This window comes from Typopeltis vanoorti, chromosome 3, assembly GCF_054136105.1.
Source record: "Typopeltis vanoorti isolate ZY-2024b chromosome 3, IOZ_Tvanoo_1.0, whole genome shotgun sequence".
In the NCBI taxonomy this organism is placed as follows: domain Eukaryota; kingdom Metazoa; phylum Arthropoda; class Arachnida; order Uropygi; family Thelyphonidae; genus Typopeltis; species Typopeltis vanoorti.
Genome location: NC_143551.1, coordinates 18,705,154 through 18,721,949, shown reverse-complemented (window position 1 = coordinate 18,721,949; position 16,796 = coordinate 18,705,154). Strand labels below are relative to the sequence as shown.

General features: G+C 34.9%; 1 protein-coding gene across 3 annotated transcripts in view; it reads left to right on the top strand.

The window, feature by feature from the left end:
* The first annotated feature begins 630 nt into the window (after positions 1-630).
* Positions 631-16,796, top strand: part of LOC150107965 (hepatocyte growth factor-regulated tyrosine kinase substrate-like) — a 261,894-nt gene continuing 245,728 nt past the window's right edge. Inside the window, exons 1-2 of one of the 3 annotated variants that reach the window (XM_090390574.1) lie at positions 631-914; positions 11,455-11,539. In XM_090390574.1, coding sequence (XP_090246700.1) covers positions 878-914; positions 11,455-11,539 — 122 coding nt within the window. In that variant the 5' untranslated portion in view covers positions 631-877. The remainder of the gene's footprint in view (positions 915-11,454; positions 11,540-16,796) is intronic. The other 2 variants (XM_090390576.1, XM_090390577.1) reach the window with 2 other exon arrangements.

The window sequence follows — 16,796 nt, the reverse complement described above, 5'->3', positions numbered from 1 at the left end:
CTTTATCCATACCTTCAGTTTATTTAAGTCATCTGTAAGATCTCTCTCTCTCTCTCTCACTCACACACACACACACACACACACACACACACACACACACACACACACACACACACACACACACACACACACACACACACACACACACACACACACACACACACACACACACACACACACACACACACACACACACACACACACACACACACACACACACACACACACACACACACACACACACACACACACACACACATTCTTGTAATTATAGATCATGTCCATTTCACATATAAAGTAGGTATTAAGAAATCAACTTACGCAGCAAATAGTGTATATTTTAAACACATTTAAATTATGAAACGATTTATTAAAGAATTGAACTAAATAATGAAATTTTGAATGCTTATTTTTATTTATTCAGCTTTTGATGTGCTTTCTACATTTGATACATCGCAAATGGCTTGAAGTCAGCTATTGAGTAAATGAAGAATAACATACCATCACGTTACTACTAGGAAAATATTTACGATAAAGAAATAGTGTATCTTCTTATTACAATAAATGCGATACATTATCGTGTATGGCTTCGAAGAGTTCCACATAATCAACAATAGATGGCATTGTGTATGCAATTTCGTCATGGTAGTCATCTGACTGAAGGGAATTAATATTAGAAACTGACGTGTTTGTGTTATCGAGGTTGTATTAATTTTTGATTAATTTAGCCAAGTAAGCAAAATATTGCAAATAGCAGTTCCAAACTTTTATATAAAGTTTCCAGGTTGGCGGATGACGCGTCACTCTCTCTCTGATGCAGTTTGTTTTTAATTTGGTATTATTGTAATAAACAGGAAAATAGAGAAAGACTGTGGATATGTTTAGATCAACAGCCACATTTGATCGGCTTCTTGGTAAGTTTACAGTAGCAATGACACATAATCTATATCAGTGATTTCGTTTATTTTTGTATGCAGATTCATTTTTATATTCACAAATATTAATGTAACACTCGAATTCATTAAGTTTAATAATAAAAATTGTGGATTTATTATTATTAAAATGATTTCGCAGATCTTGTGTGAATCTGTGAAACCTTCATGTATACATCTTGCATTATTTCACAAGAATTGCGATAATTTTAATTTACTCTGCTAGCATATAACAATATCCCATCACTTCAAGGTTGGGAAACAAATGTTTCCATTTTTTTTTTTTTAAATACCTACACCATTTCTGTTTGCTTTCCCCACCTCCCCTCCCATCTACCGTCACATATTTTACAAAACTTCAACAAAAGTATTGATGTATATTCATAAGAAATGTATATATTGCAATCGAGTCATGCTAATTGATTGGTTGCTTACATATCAATCTCTGCAATACTACTGATACTGATTATGTGGGATTTTCCATAATTACATGTGAGCCTTTCCTGGCACAGCTGTAACCATGGAACAGAATAGCCCAGATCTTACCAGAACATGGTAAGCAAGTATGAGCAAATAATCGCCTTATATGCACATATTGAGAGAGACAAAGAGAGATTCCCACTATCTATAACCATAGCAATCACTTTCATAATAATAATTATTATTCCCTGACCTGACATGTTAACTCTAAACATGTGATACTTCAGCCATCAGCACATCCAAATTTTTCATCTGATTGCATTAGTTTCTTCCCACCGATTATCACAGTATTCAGTAATTGAAGATGACCACATTCGTTAAATCTGCACAGCCAGTTTATACAGAGTGTTTCAAAGAGAATGATCTGATTTCAAATAATTATATTTAATAATGAAAATGTGATACAATTACAAAATAAATTACCAAGTATGAAGTAAGGCCTAAAGTTTCACTCACCACAATTACAATTACAAATGCTCACCACAATTACAATTTTCAAATCGGGACATTCTTTTTGAAACACCCTGTATTTCATAAATCTAACAAATTTGAAGTGCCTACTGCTATCAATTTCTTTCTTCACTGCTTTTCAAATGTTTACATCATCTTAACACTCTGCTTCAATATAGTGCTCACTTGGGAGTGTATCTAAACTCATTCTTGAGACACCCCACTAATTATCTGAGGTTGCATCACTATTTACCACTGAGATATCCATCTTTCTGCTTCCAGCTTTCTCAGTGACTAATTTTTTAATTTAATCTCAGACTTGAGAGGTTGCAGAACATATAACACATTAGTGTTTTGTCACAAAACATTAGCTGGATATTTAAGAGAGTACTGTTGTATGAAATTGCAGCGTACTATGTAGCTAACAATATGCTGCATCATTCTGTGACTGCATATTTTTAAACTTGTCACGTCATATTCTGTTGATTTTCCATACTAGTTTCTGCCCTTCATATCATGTGCTGATTAGAATTCTACAGACTAATGTAGATGTGATTTCATTACCAACTCAAGTAACATCATTTTTTCACATGATGTATAGCTAAATGAAGTTTGATTTAAGAGTGAAAATATTACTCTTTCTCTCTGCATCTAGAGGCAAGTCCAGCTGGTTCAGAATTTAAGCTTTCCCGAGAGAGAGAGCGTGAGTAAGGGGGGTGGGTTATAGGGGTTTTTCAGCTATGTCAATTTTTTGTGTGAAAAATTATATTAAGCAACATAAATATTAATTATATTAAGTGACAATATTTCCCTATCCAACTCCCACTATCAGGGCTGTCTTAACCCACCAAGCAACTAAGACAATGCCTAGGAGCAGTAAGTTTAGAGAGTGACAGAAAGCTGGTGAAATTATATCTCAGCCATAAAAATAGTATTTTTAATCTTGCATATTTTATTTTATTTTTTTTTTAATTTACGGGTGGCAGAATGATCTTGCCCAGGGGTGGCAACAATATACTAACAATAGGCATGCCTGCTATAACCTGTCTAGATATTCAAAATTTGTCCTGCATGTACTTGTGCATTCTCATCATAAAGGTTAATTGAATAAATTCTATCTTATATTTCTTTTATGTTTAATTCAATCATATATTTCATCTTGGTCATGAGACATCATCAGGGAAACAATATTAAAATTGCAAAAACACAAAATTCACAAAACAGTGAGTGGAAAAGATTAGACTGAAAGCCTTAAAGACTTAGAACTTTAGGCTTTCAGTGTATCTTTTCCAGTTATTGTTTTGTGCAATTTTGTGTGTGTTTTTGTTTCTCTCATGTCTCAGTGACTGAGACAAAATATAGGATTCATTAAATGTGTTTTTAATTATTTATTTGTGCTGTATATGTTCCAGTAAAGCCTTATGAGTTCAAACCAGTACACTTGTGTACATCCATATGATTGTATTTGAAATCGCTGTGCACATACACAACTTTCTTCTGTATAGTATATTGTTGCACTGCAAGATACCATGTACTCTTCTACAAAACATGGATCTTGCTATGCAGAAGAAATCTATCATTGGTTTCTCTAGGTATTTAACTGGGTATTAATACATTGTGATTTCTTATTTACAGATGGAGTTAGTACATTTATTTATTTATTATTTCCTTTTTGTGTGTGTGTGTTCATGTTTTTTTATATTAATCCTGTTAATGAAAGGAGAAAAATCTTTCATATTGGTATCTCAAATGGACTAAAGATTGATGATCTTTAGAGACCAAACATGGTACTTTTTCAAGTTCTCTGATTTCTGAAATCAACTGCCTTAAAACATTCATTACACAGGAGTATTCAAATCCACATCATCATCATTAAATTACTGACATGCAGCCTCAGTGGGTGTGCAGGATATTATGACAGTACTACGTGAAAAAAGGTACATCATTACTAACTTCCTATCAAAAGTTTTCTTCCAGATTAATCTGTTATTTTTCAAGATTGAGTATTATCTGATCTTATATTTTTATCTTCTAAGGCACTTTTTACTATATCACTCCACCTAGATTGGTCTTCCTCTGGTCTTTTTTCTACCGCCCTGCCAAAGAACATTTGTTTCGCTAAGTTTTCCTCTCCCATTCTGCTTACATGACCATATGACTTGAAATTAGCTCTGCTAACACATTCCTGAATGCTTATAATGTCAAGTACTGTCCTCATTTTTGATATGCTATTGCCATTGATTCTATCTGTTCACTCTCCTAAACTTTCACAGAACTCTCATTATCTCTGGTCTCCAGTCATTGGTCAGGTGTTTTGTTTATAACCCAGCTCTAAGATCCATAAATTGAAATAGGTTTGAACACTGTCTTATATTTAACCGGTTTAGTATTTTGATTAATTTCTCTCTTGTTCCATAAATATTTATTCTTTCTCTCATATTTGGATGTACAGGATATCATGATTGTAATATTTTATTTTTGAGGATGTTAAATTAATTACGATTATTATTTTTTGAGCTGTCGAACTGCTACCTTTTGTTATTTTCTAAGATTTTATTTATTTATCTTATTCTCTTTCTTATGGGTACCTTGCTTCTACTCTGTTAAATATTCTTTACCTTGTTCTATCTTAAGCCAATTAATTCAGTCCCCGCTTGTAATCCTTTATACTACCTACAAGTGTTAGTGCTGTTAGTGAAAAGATCTCTAGAATAGGCAATTCATGGATACAGTGTTAATTAACCATTTCCCATGCGATATAATTCAGGGAAAATTTATTTGTATTTTCGACTGCGCCACCCTGTATTAATGTTATGGCACAGGAAGAAGAGTTATAACACTTATAGAATAGTAAAAATAATACCTTAAATAGTCAGTCGTGGCAATTTCTCTAATTTAAGCACACAGGTTCAGTTATTTTTGTGAGACAGTGCATTGGTCAAAAATCAGGTGATAGTTTTTAAACAAACAAAACATGTTTATTTTATTTTAAGCACAATACAATATTAAACAAATTCTCTCTAATTCCTGCTTTAAACTTAAAGTCATAACCTTACAATATAGACCTGCAATTCACAATGCTAAGAAACACTTGCTTTACCAACTCTAGACAATCTCTGGCTGTTACAATCAATGTCACTGGCTAACATTCTTCTCAATAAATATATTAGCTTTCAGCCTCAGTTACTTCCTATAGCGACTTAAACAACTAATTTTAACAATGCTACGTTTAGCAGACATACAATTCTTGTTCACAATCTCAGCGTTAACATATTAAAATCTACTCAGAAATTCGCAGAAACAAATACAGTCCTACCAGTCTGGATGACTTTTGGCAGTTCTGCTGACTGCTTTTCTCAGTCCTATGTCCTAGCCTTTGCTGAACGGCTTTTGGCAGTCATCCTGGTGTAGTCCTTGTCCGGGATCTGTAGCATAGCTCACTGTCAGTTTTTGGATCTACTGTTGACGGTGTATATCTGGTCACACGTGGCACGTTCCACTACTGGAAATACATCTCCGTAGAATGACCTTCTTCTCCTGGGCTTTCTACTTCTGCAAGACGAACAAACTCTTCGAACAGCTTTGAACCTAAACTCCCCGAACAGCCAGCCTCTCTCTAGGTTCTCAAGGCCTCTTTTATATGATTCAGAAGCTCCTTATTTTTAGTGTCGGAGACCCCCTGAATCTTCCGTAAATAACTTGCGTGACGTCACTGTTGTTTTGACCTTCAGAGTTGGCAGCAACAATCTACATCTGAACGACCTTCAATACTTTTGTTTACTTTCAAGTCGCCAACATAATCCGGTCTAATCTCCTTAACTTAAAGAAATACTTTTAACATTCTGTTACATCAGACCAATATATTTCACATTTTAACCTTTACAATATTTTTATAATTTGTGAACAATTTCTATATCATTCTTTTTGTTAGTTAGCTTTACAAGTGTACAATCAGCACTTCTTTAAAATATAGTAATTTACAATTTTTCTCTTTCCTCATGGTTTGTGACCTCAGTAAAATTGGGGTCGAAAAATTGTTATATAAAATTTCACCACTTCGAATTTTACGATGATAGTACTATGGGTAAAATGTACATCATTGCTAACTTTCTATCAACTGTTTTCTTCCAAATTAATCTGTTATTTGTCAGGATTCTGGTATTGTCATTGCCTGAGAAGGTGGTAAATATGCAGATGTGAATGATTTTATGGAGTGGTATGAAAGACTGTTCACTAGTGTTGATCTCCAGTAATGAGTGTTGTGAATCCATGGGAGTCAGAAAATAATAATAATATTTGTTAAATATTTATTCTTTCTCTCTTATTCCATAAATATTTATTCAGTTGACTTCTTACCATACCTGCTTTGCTAATTCTGCTGTCTTTTTTTTCTTATTCAATTTGCCATCTTCACTAAAGAGTGTGCCTAAGTAACCGAAATGTTTTATTTGTTATTTGGATTTTCCATTCAGAACACAATTGATATTTTCAGTGTTTCTTGCCTAATTTTATAATCTTTTTATTTTTTATTTTTATACAACTTATCACAGCAGGTCATCAATTTAATACTAATAGTGAATTATTTTTTTAATGTAAACTCTTGTCTTGCGCTTGATTTAACATCGAACCAACTTCTTGTATTTCCTTTAATTCTGACTGCTGACTTACAACTTAATTATAGACTAAGTATTGCTTGATATAATGTCCCATTTACACAATGTAACTGTAGCATTTTGAACAGCTTTTCTCTTTGCACCTTATTGTATGATTTTCCAGATCAATAAAACTTAAATACAGATACTTGTTATATTCCGCTGTCTCATGACTTGTCCACTATATGCCTTAAAGTGAAAATTTGATACTGACAACCTCTGTTTGGCTCGAATTTAGCTTGTTCTTCTCCAAAGGAAGCTTGGAGAAGAACAAACAAGTTTTCTTGCATTAGCTGTTTCTCAAGTATACTTGCATAAATTTTACCAGGAACACTCTGTTGGGAAAGTCTTCTGTAATTCTCATATTTAGTCATTGGCTTTTTTTTTTTTACTGAAATCTTAGGGCATTACTGATGTGTTATAAAACTAATATATGAAGAATTATTCAAAATAAGTGGATATTGAATCCAACATTACTTCAAAGCCGAGTAGAGAAACTACAAGAGTTTCGTGCCGAATATAGAAACTATAAAAGCTTCGGTGGATCCAAGTGTAAGCAAAACTTTCATGACAGGGGCAACTCGTAGTAAAGGTGGAGTAAGATCTGATCACTATCTTTAGTATTTCCCGTAATGTAAAACACATCTCCTAGGAGACGTATGATGTTATACATTATGGGGTGGGGTCACTACCCAGACCGGTTTTGACCTTATTTGAGGTCTCATCAGTGGGAGCCAGACCCAGAATGTAAATACTCAGGTTGGAGTGATGCAGAACTTATACTTTACCATATACAAGTTGCAAAACAAGGTGTCGCATCACATATGAAGAATAATATAGGAGGAAAATTCGGACATACCTTTTTTGGATATTGTTGGCTGTCTCCTTATCCTGGTGATATGCATACATGTATATTGCCATATGTATGTATATCGCTGGGATAAGGAGACAGCCAACAACATCCAAAAAAGGTATGTCCAAATTTTCCTCTATTATTATTATTATTCGTGACACCTCCAAGGAGTCCGAAGACTCATTGCAGGGAGGACACCTATTGTACAACTCTCTGTCTCCACCACTACACTGATCCTCTACTATATAATAATCAACATCAGCGCCATCTGCTGACCACCACCACATCTAGTATTTTTTGTCTGTAAATCGTGTGTTCTGAAGGCCGATTTGTCTGTATGCGGGATAAAAAACTCGAGTTTCCGGGAGGGGGGGGGGAACCCTGCTGCCTCCGTATGAGATCGGCTAACTCGCCTTCGATTGAAAATGTCCATATAAAGATTCCTCCTGTCATGATGAGAATCGAACTTAGGCCTTTTCCAATCGAATGGCACATGTACCATCGTTCTTCCAATTGAGCTACGGAGATGCTTAATATTATTCTTCATATATTAGTTTTATAACACAGCAGTAATGCCCTGAGATTTGAGTAAAAAAGCCAATGATATTGTAAAAAAAGGGCACTCCTAAATGAAAGTAGGCTATATTAGCTATAAAAATAATAGTTTATCTTAGAGGATTAACATGGGAATTTTCCCAGAAATAATACTCTCATATTTCCATTTTTATAGATGGGTTCTCGTAGAAAGGCTTATATGCTGGTTATACATAATTATTAATTGACTTGAGGAATTTACAGCGTACAATAGAATATAAATTAAATTAAACTTGAATATATATTTCCAATATTTTGGCAAGGTCACGTTGCCATTTTCAAAGGAACTTACAATAAAGACACTTGCACGCAGGCACTACATACAGTAAATGAGGACGAAGCAGGAAGTTATCATTTCTCTTAAAAGTCCTGATGGTGCCCCCTAGCAGGCTGTGTAGGTATTCTTGACCATTGGGCTGAAGGTCTCATGTTGTATGTCTCTCAAATTTGGGGCAGTCTCATGCAACCAAATTTGTTGAGGTTTGGCATGTTTCTTAGGGCTGAGGCTGATTCCATGAAAAGTCTTTCCAACTTGAACTTGCTACAGTGTATTATTGTGGCTTTCTTCCACCGTATTCTATGGCGTGTATCCAGAGCATGGTCTGCAAGACCGGAGTGGCTATACTGGTGAAAACGGATGTAGTCCTTGTGTTCTGATATTTGCTGTCCTGCCTGTTTGGCCAAAGTAGGACAGCTTGAACGACAGATGAAAGATTGGAAATATATATATTAAAGTTTAATTTAATTTAATTTATATTCTATTGTACGTTGTGAATTCCTTAAGTCAATTAATAATTATTTATAGATGGGTACCATGAGATCTATACTCCAATCATCCAAAATTCGACCCTCTGACCAGGCCTTCTGAATTATGTAGCATAACCACTAAAACTTTTATGCCTCCATATTTGAGCATTTGTGGGCCAATGTCATCTTCTCCAGATGCTTTCCACATTTCAAATTTTGATAGCTTTTTCTACTTCAAGTATTGATATGTATTACTGATCGTATTCCTGTTTCTACCATCATGTCACTGCTTGTTTCATTTAGCAGTTTTTCAGTGTAATTACTCCAGACATCTAGAATATCTTTCACTTTTTCATGTCACCTGTATCGTCTCTAATTCCTTTTATAGTACTCTTCCCTCCATTTCTGAGCTTTTTCAATAGTTTCCAGAATATTTTGCCACCTTCCTGATATTTGTTTTCTCTTTTTTCTGTGTTCTATCTAAAGTCTTTCCATGATTTTTGATTAGCTAGTTTTACACATTGCTTCACTTTTTTACATATTTCTCTGTATTCTGTAAGATCACATGCTGATTTATTGGTCAGGGGCTTTCGATATACTTTCTTCTTTTCCTTGACCTTTCCTTTCCAAAATCTTAACAACTACAGAAGAAATACAGTTCTTCTATTCTACCACCATCCTTATGCAGTGGCACTATCCTTCCACTCTTCACGAACCTGTCCCATTGCAAGACTTTCATTAAACAGCCAAATGAATGGCATGGTCATTTACACAGCTCGTCTTTAAAAGACATGATGAAATTCCTCCTCTCCCCCTCCCTGCCTTACTGACATTTAGCATACTCTGTATATGGAATACATCCTATTCATTCACTTCTAACACTTCACCACTCCTTATCATTGTAGGAATAAGGCCTGCTGTACCAGGATGGAATACTAATAAAAATTGATCATAATTTAGATGAACTGTGTCATCTGCATTGGTCACCTGAGTCCCATCTCCATCTAGCAAGGTAATCCATCCACTATCATTTTTTCCTTCTACTTGCCACGTAGTGAAAAAAAAAAAAAACTCCTTGGAATTCTCCTTGATTACATTTAGTCTTCTATCATATTCTAATTTTTCTCTCTTTACAATACTAGTTACAATCCTAAACCAAGCCTTATATTCCTTATGTAACTGTTCTCCACCTCTCTCTTTATATGTCTTCCATAATTTCTTTTTCATCTGCAATTCCTCTTTAATTTTATTTTTCATCCATTTGACTCCAAATCCCTTTCTTCACTCGAAATCTGACATTGCTGTCAACCGTTTTTTCTCAAGTATCTCCCCATGCACCACTCACCTCTCTTCCTTCAAATTCTCTTTCATCTATTGTACTGCTACAACCTGATTTCTAACTCTATGATTGTTGCCTGATTTATAATTCCACATAAATTCCTTCTGCCTTGATACCTCTACATGCCTATTCATCCTCTAAGTCAGGACTACATGGTTATTTCACCAACTGGGGCAATTATGACATTTCAGTCATAATTATCCATTTGATTATCTCTCTCATCTTCCAGTATATGATGTAATTTTGTAGTCATTTTTTGTTGCTTTAGAAGTCAAGTTTAATCACTTTTGAGTGTAAAATATCTAATAAATAGTCATTAATTCTCAGAAAAATATGTTGTTAATAACTATAAACTTAAATGTTGCCTTAACATCTAACCTTATCACAAACCTTACAGAAACTTATCTTTTAAGGTTCAGTTATATGCTTTAAAACAGTTTAACTCTTTAACATGTACAAAATTCTCACTCTGCTTGGTTAGGGCCGTCTCAGCATGATTGCTGTTATATCTTCAAGTAATGTATTGCCCACGTTAAAAGTTTAATAGAAATGAACAGCATAGGAATTAATTAAATGACAATTTAATGATGATAAAATGTTGTCCTTGTACTATATCATTGGGGATATAGTATAAAACTCGCAGGCATTTAGGCAAAGTGGAAGAATTAGAAATGATCAGACTAAAAAAAGTCTGGAAAAGAGTTCTTTCTTATAGGGTAGTTACAGTAGGTTATACACACACTTGATATTAATGTATTGAGTACAGTGCTACCTTTAGATCAAAGTAAAAGGGTCACCTGCCCTGGATCCTGTACTTTAGAGGGTCCTCATATCACAAACACGAAAAAAGTAAATTTATTAAATAAGAGGAAGAAATGAAATATTCAGAATCAGGCTGATGAAAAATAATCTTATGGTATAAATATATAATTTGTGAATTATGTATGTCTTTATTTTATTACTCATCCAAACATCGCTAGTCCATCAACAGAACACTCAGACCTATGCAGTAATAATTAAATTGTGATCTTTGATATTTTGCCAACTTTCATCACATAAACACCATAGTTTTATACATATTTTTTGATTTTTGTCGTTATGAAAGTACATTTGTCAAGATAGAAGGAGAGTAGGTATCTGATTTAGTAGTTTGTTAGCTAGATTTATAATGTTTAAGTAGTTAGATATATGGTATGTGGGCATCCATTTGTACTCTTGCCTTGAACCCCACAATTACTAGGAGAGGGCCTGAATGAGTATGTATTAACTGTCATAAAGTTTATTGGTATCTCTAATGCAAAGATGTTATTTTAAATGTTATTTTCTACTTTACAGTTCATTTGTACTACATGAATAAATTTAAAATTTCAGCACATAGTTTAACTAACAACTGCATTACTATTATAGATCAAGCTACAAGCCATTTATTGCTAGAACCAGACTGGACAGCTATTGTACAGATTTGGGATACAATTCGACAAAGAGATGTACAGTAAGTATTACTGATGTTAACAGATATTTTTATTCCATTGTGTACTTAAAATAAGTATCTTTGCTTTCATTTTAAAATATGTTAAATAAAACAGAACATTTATATTGTACATTATTATTATTGTACGGGAACATCCATGGAGTCCATAGACTCATTGCAGGAGGCTCAATTTATCCAGACAATGTATCATACTTCTCCTTGAACCCATTAACTGACAAAATGTTAATTAATGACTCTGCCAACCCATTTCATTCATTAACTCTCCAAGTAAAAAGTCTAATCCTCATGTCCCTACTAACCACACTATTACTCAACGCCCAGGGATGACCTACTGTTCCCTCTAGCTAAGTGTTGAAACATTTCTCCCTGCATAAATCCTATAAAATCCTTTAAGTAACTTAAATGTTTCTATCGTTCATTACACAGACCACTCATCATCTTGGTTGCTTTCCTCTCCATCCTTTCCACCACTTCCTCATCCCTAAGAAACCCAGGAGACACACCTGAGCATAGTAATCAAGATGTGAATGTATCAAGCCCTTATAAAGAGGAATAACAACTTCCTTATCTCTACTTGTTAGGTGTTCTTCAATAGTCGAGCAATCTTATGAGCATTCTTAGCAATATGACCTCTAAACTTCAACTTTCTTTCCACCATTATCCCTAACTTCATCTGTTTCCTGTACATTTCCTCAATGTGGTACACAGCTCGTAATCTGTTTATCCCAAAATGCATAACTTTATACACTTTTCCACATTAAACCGACACCTATTATATATTACTACTTAATATTGCATCAGCAAACAACTGAATATTTCTTATTTCCTTTTAGGCTATTTATGCATAAATTAAACAGTAGTTGTCCTGGCACTGGACCTTGCAGGACACTACTAGTCAGCTTTTGTCTGGATTCTGTTCCTCTATATATACCACTTTTTGATATCTGTTCAGCAGCCACACCCTCTTATCCACATAACTAGTGTCATATCCATCCTCTGTTTGTTCTAATTTGCATAACAGAGTTCCATCTGGTATTCGGTCAGCTGCCTTTGGAAAATCCAGCAGAATCGTATAGTCATTTCCTTTATCCAACTCAGCTGTCACTGTTATAAAAAGTTAGTAAATTACAAAGGCATGACTGACCCTTCACAAATCTATATTGCCTCTCATAGAGTATCATATTCCTATCTATCCATTCCTGAACTCTCTTTTTGACCAATTTTTCCAGTGCTTTTACCACCACCACCACCACCACCACTACTCTTGAGATACTGATCGGTATATAATTTGCTACTGCAGTCTTTGATCCTCCTTTATGCAAGGGAATTATTTTGCCTTATTTCCGCTTCCTTGGAACTCTACCAGAGCTCAGACTTAAATTAAAGAGCCTAGTCTGAGGCATTGCAAGTTCCCTCAGAATGCAAGCTGATATCCCATCTACTTCAACAGCTGTATTCACATTGAGATTCTATAATATCCCAAGAACTTTCAATTCATCCACCTCCATTACCACATAAGTCTATCACATATGTTGCAGCATTAACCTCACTTGTAGATATACCCTTGCAAAGTGGCATCGCTCAGTAACTCGACTATTTTTTCTGCTTCTGTCACCTCATGACTATCAGCGCTCGTTAAGGTTATTCTTCCATAGTCATTCTTTCTCTTACTTGCTGCATAATGAAAGAACTCTGGGATTTCTTTTGCCCTGCATGGCTGGTTTCTTCTTATAATCTGATTTTGCCTTACCATACTGGTTACCCTTCTTGTCTTGCCCTTGTACTGTTCATAAGCTTGCTGGTCACCTTTCTTCTTATACCTTCCACAGCATTTTCTTTCTCAGAAGCTCATGCTTAATGACATTACTCATGCATCTAACTCCTGATTAATCCTTGTTACCTTAGGTATACAATTTAATATAGCTTTCTCTAGATGTCCCTTAACTATCTCCCATACCCTATTAACATCCTTAACTTGCATAGTTTTATGCCATTGCACAAATTTGAGCTTCCTCCTAAGCTTGCGATAATCACCTGCCTTGATATTCCATATATACCTTTTTTTGACAGAATATTCCTCATTTTTTACAATCTCTCAAGTCAAGACTGCATGATCACTTTTACCAATCAGAGGTTTCCATGGCCACCTTAGTTATGGATAGCTCTTCTGATTCTATGACCAGGTCCTCCAATGTGATGGAGGGTACTCTTGCACCTTGAGTACCTTCCATCACCTGCTGGTGGAAGTAATTTTCTATCAATAGGTGCATAAATTCTATTTCTTTCCTGCCATGTGATCTCTCTTCCTTCCGATCTATATCTCCATAGTCCTCGATGATAATCGCTCGACCTGCACTCATACTAATATGCTGATGCATGTCTTTCAAATCATCCCTGAAACTCCATGTCCTATAGTAACAACCAACCATATATTTTGTCTTATTGGTTTTGATATCACACCAGACTGCTTCAAATGAACTGCCCTCCTGTCTATCTCCTATTCTTTTTGGCTGCAATTCCTTTGCTGTCATTAGCAGTACTCCTCCCACCATCCTACCTTTTCTATCTTCCCTGAAAATACTAAACCTTTGATATTCTATCCCTGTAACTACATCATCTGCTATTAGCCAAGTTTCACTAATGTCTATAACTTTTGGGAACATTATTATATAGAAACTGCAGCATTCCTTTATGCCTACACCCACCTGTACTTCCTGAATTGACTATCCTATTCAATATTTTGACTTGAGAGACTAGATTCTGTACTTGGTCATTCTGACTAACACTGAGACCACTATTCAATGCAGTCTTGTATGTAATTTTCTTTTTAGAAAATTTCTTGTTTTTAACTTTGTTTCTGTTTTATTTCCAAGTAATTCATCATTGAATTTCTGTTGGAACACACCTGCAGGGTTTTTGCTCTATTTCTTTCCTATTTTTTTAATACTGTTTTAGTTTTCTTACTTCTTCCTTGTTATTTCTATTCATTCATTTATTAAACTCATTAAGGGGTTCTTCCCTTTTACAAACAATACTTATCATTCCTTACATTCTTTTTTTTTAAAATAATTATTCCTTCCCCAAGGATGTAGTTGCCACAGAACTTTTGGAATTGATTAGGGTGCTGAGCTGTGTTCTGAATTAATTTAGATCCCAGTTTCAGTAAAGTTCATAGTCTGAAGAAGGAAAAGAAAAACATTTATCTAAACTTATCAGTAAGTTGGATTATATATCTGTCCTTAAATTTTCTTGTTACAAAAGTTATTTTCACAAGTTAACTTATGAAGCAAACTTGCTATATTCAAAAATGTAAATGCTACAAACAAAGACTATCATGATAAATTTTAATTAGATCAAAAATATGCAGGATTCTTCTGGTATAATATTACTATTACCACAGAACCTTTTTGGGACTTGTGTGAAATTTGCTTTAGATACCACAGTCTGTCATACTGCTTAAACTAATTCTTTGCCTGCACTTTCATGTACCCCTCGGCTCCCCATGCAAAAAAGCCCACATCTCATTCTCTTACTTACCACTCCTTGTTTGACTTTCAGGGAATATGTTGTTCCTTGTTCTACCCATTGCAAAAAATTTTCTCATTGTCCATCTGTTAAATACCTCCCAACAACCGATATGTTGCAATCATATCACTCCTTCTGTTTACCAAACTAGAGAACTCATGTCTCCCAACCTATTCTCATAACTAGAATTTTAAAGTCAGGATGTAATTTTTGTTCCCTGCCTTTGTAGCGTTTGTAGTTCCAATCCTGCTCCAATGTAGTTACACCCCTATTCCAATCCATATCTGAGCACAGTACTCTAGATATGATTCAGATATTCCTTGTAAATTTGGGACCACCACATCCCTGTCTCTGCAGATCAACTCCCTCACTATTGCAGCATTTTTCTGAGCTGTCATACTAACTTTGCAATGTCTTTCCCATCATCATCCTGTGATATAATTGAAGTGAATGAATAATCCATCTTCTTATTAGAAAATTATTTTAATGTAAACAAATGTTAGAAATGCAAGTGGCTGTTAGATATGCAAGAGGTCTGGTGTCGAGGCTAGCTGGTGAACGGTCGTGCTATCGGAGAGCTCCTGAGAGATTTGTGTTTTTTGCTGATTTATTGGTGTTTTGGATTCAATTTAATGGACTTAAGTGTTTAATTTTGGTATATTATTAGAGCTTTATTAACGTGGTTAGTGTACTAAAGTGTTTTATAAAATAATCTATGTCGGAAGTCGCCGCTAGATGAATTCGTAATGAGTAGTGTTCGTGCAAGCTCCAGATAAGATAAGTATCATTTTCAGTTATCGATACAAATTACTTAATATTGTGTAGTTTTGTTTTATTTGCCTTGCGTATTTTAGTACGTCTATTTTTGGTGTGTTATAACGTTTAATTTGACAAAACACGTTACGGATAAATATGGCACCTGTGCGTAGGAAAATGGCGGTCAGTAATGAAGGTTCGCCATCGTTATCAAAGAACGGTAGCATAAAAGAAATGAGTCAGTGTACTAGCTGTGAAATGTACGCTTTGCGGAGTGCGGTCGGAGTGTGGTTAGATGATGATAAAGAATTGAATGTGTGTAGAAAATGTAGGGAGAATGCGGAATTGAAGCGTATTTCGGATCGTGCGTGTGATATTTTTGTCAACCTTCGAAATGAAGGAAATAGGGATATGACAAGAAACGGCAAAGTTGTACATGAAAATTGTGAGAGTGTGAATGTAGAAAGTGTGAATGATAGTATAAATGGTTTCTCAGAGAACAAAAAAGATGAGATAGATACATTGAGTGAGATCGCTTTGTTGAATAGTGCGATAGAAAGAGCAAAACAGCAGCTAGAGTGCATGAACAAAAGTAGACTGAATGAACCAACCAATAATAAAAGGTATGACAGGAAAAATAGACGTATGAATGTGAACATGAACAAAATGAAGGATAGAGTGCTGTATGGAGACTCGTTAGTACGAGGTGTGTTAGTAGAGGATTTGACAAAATCGTACCAACCTGGTGCGACCATAAAGGACGTAACTGCGTCTATTAGAGAGCAAAAGGAAAGGGTGAAAGAAATGATTGTTGTGGCAGGTACGAATGATTTGAAAGGAGATAAAATGGAAATGATAGAAGACCTGAATGAATTGTTTGAGGTAGCAAAAGAAAAGAGTGAGAGAGTTAGAATGATTAGTCTTTTGCCACGGTATGACAGAGTGAAATGTTTAAAAGGAGGGCTATAATTGCAAA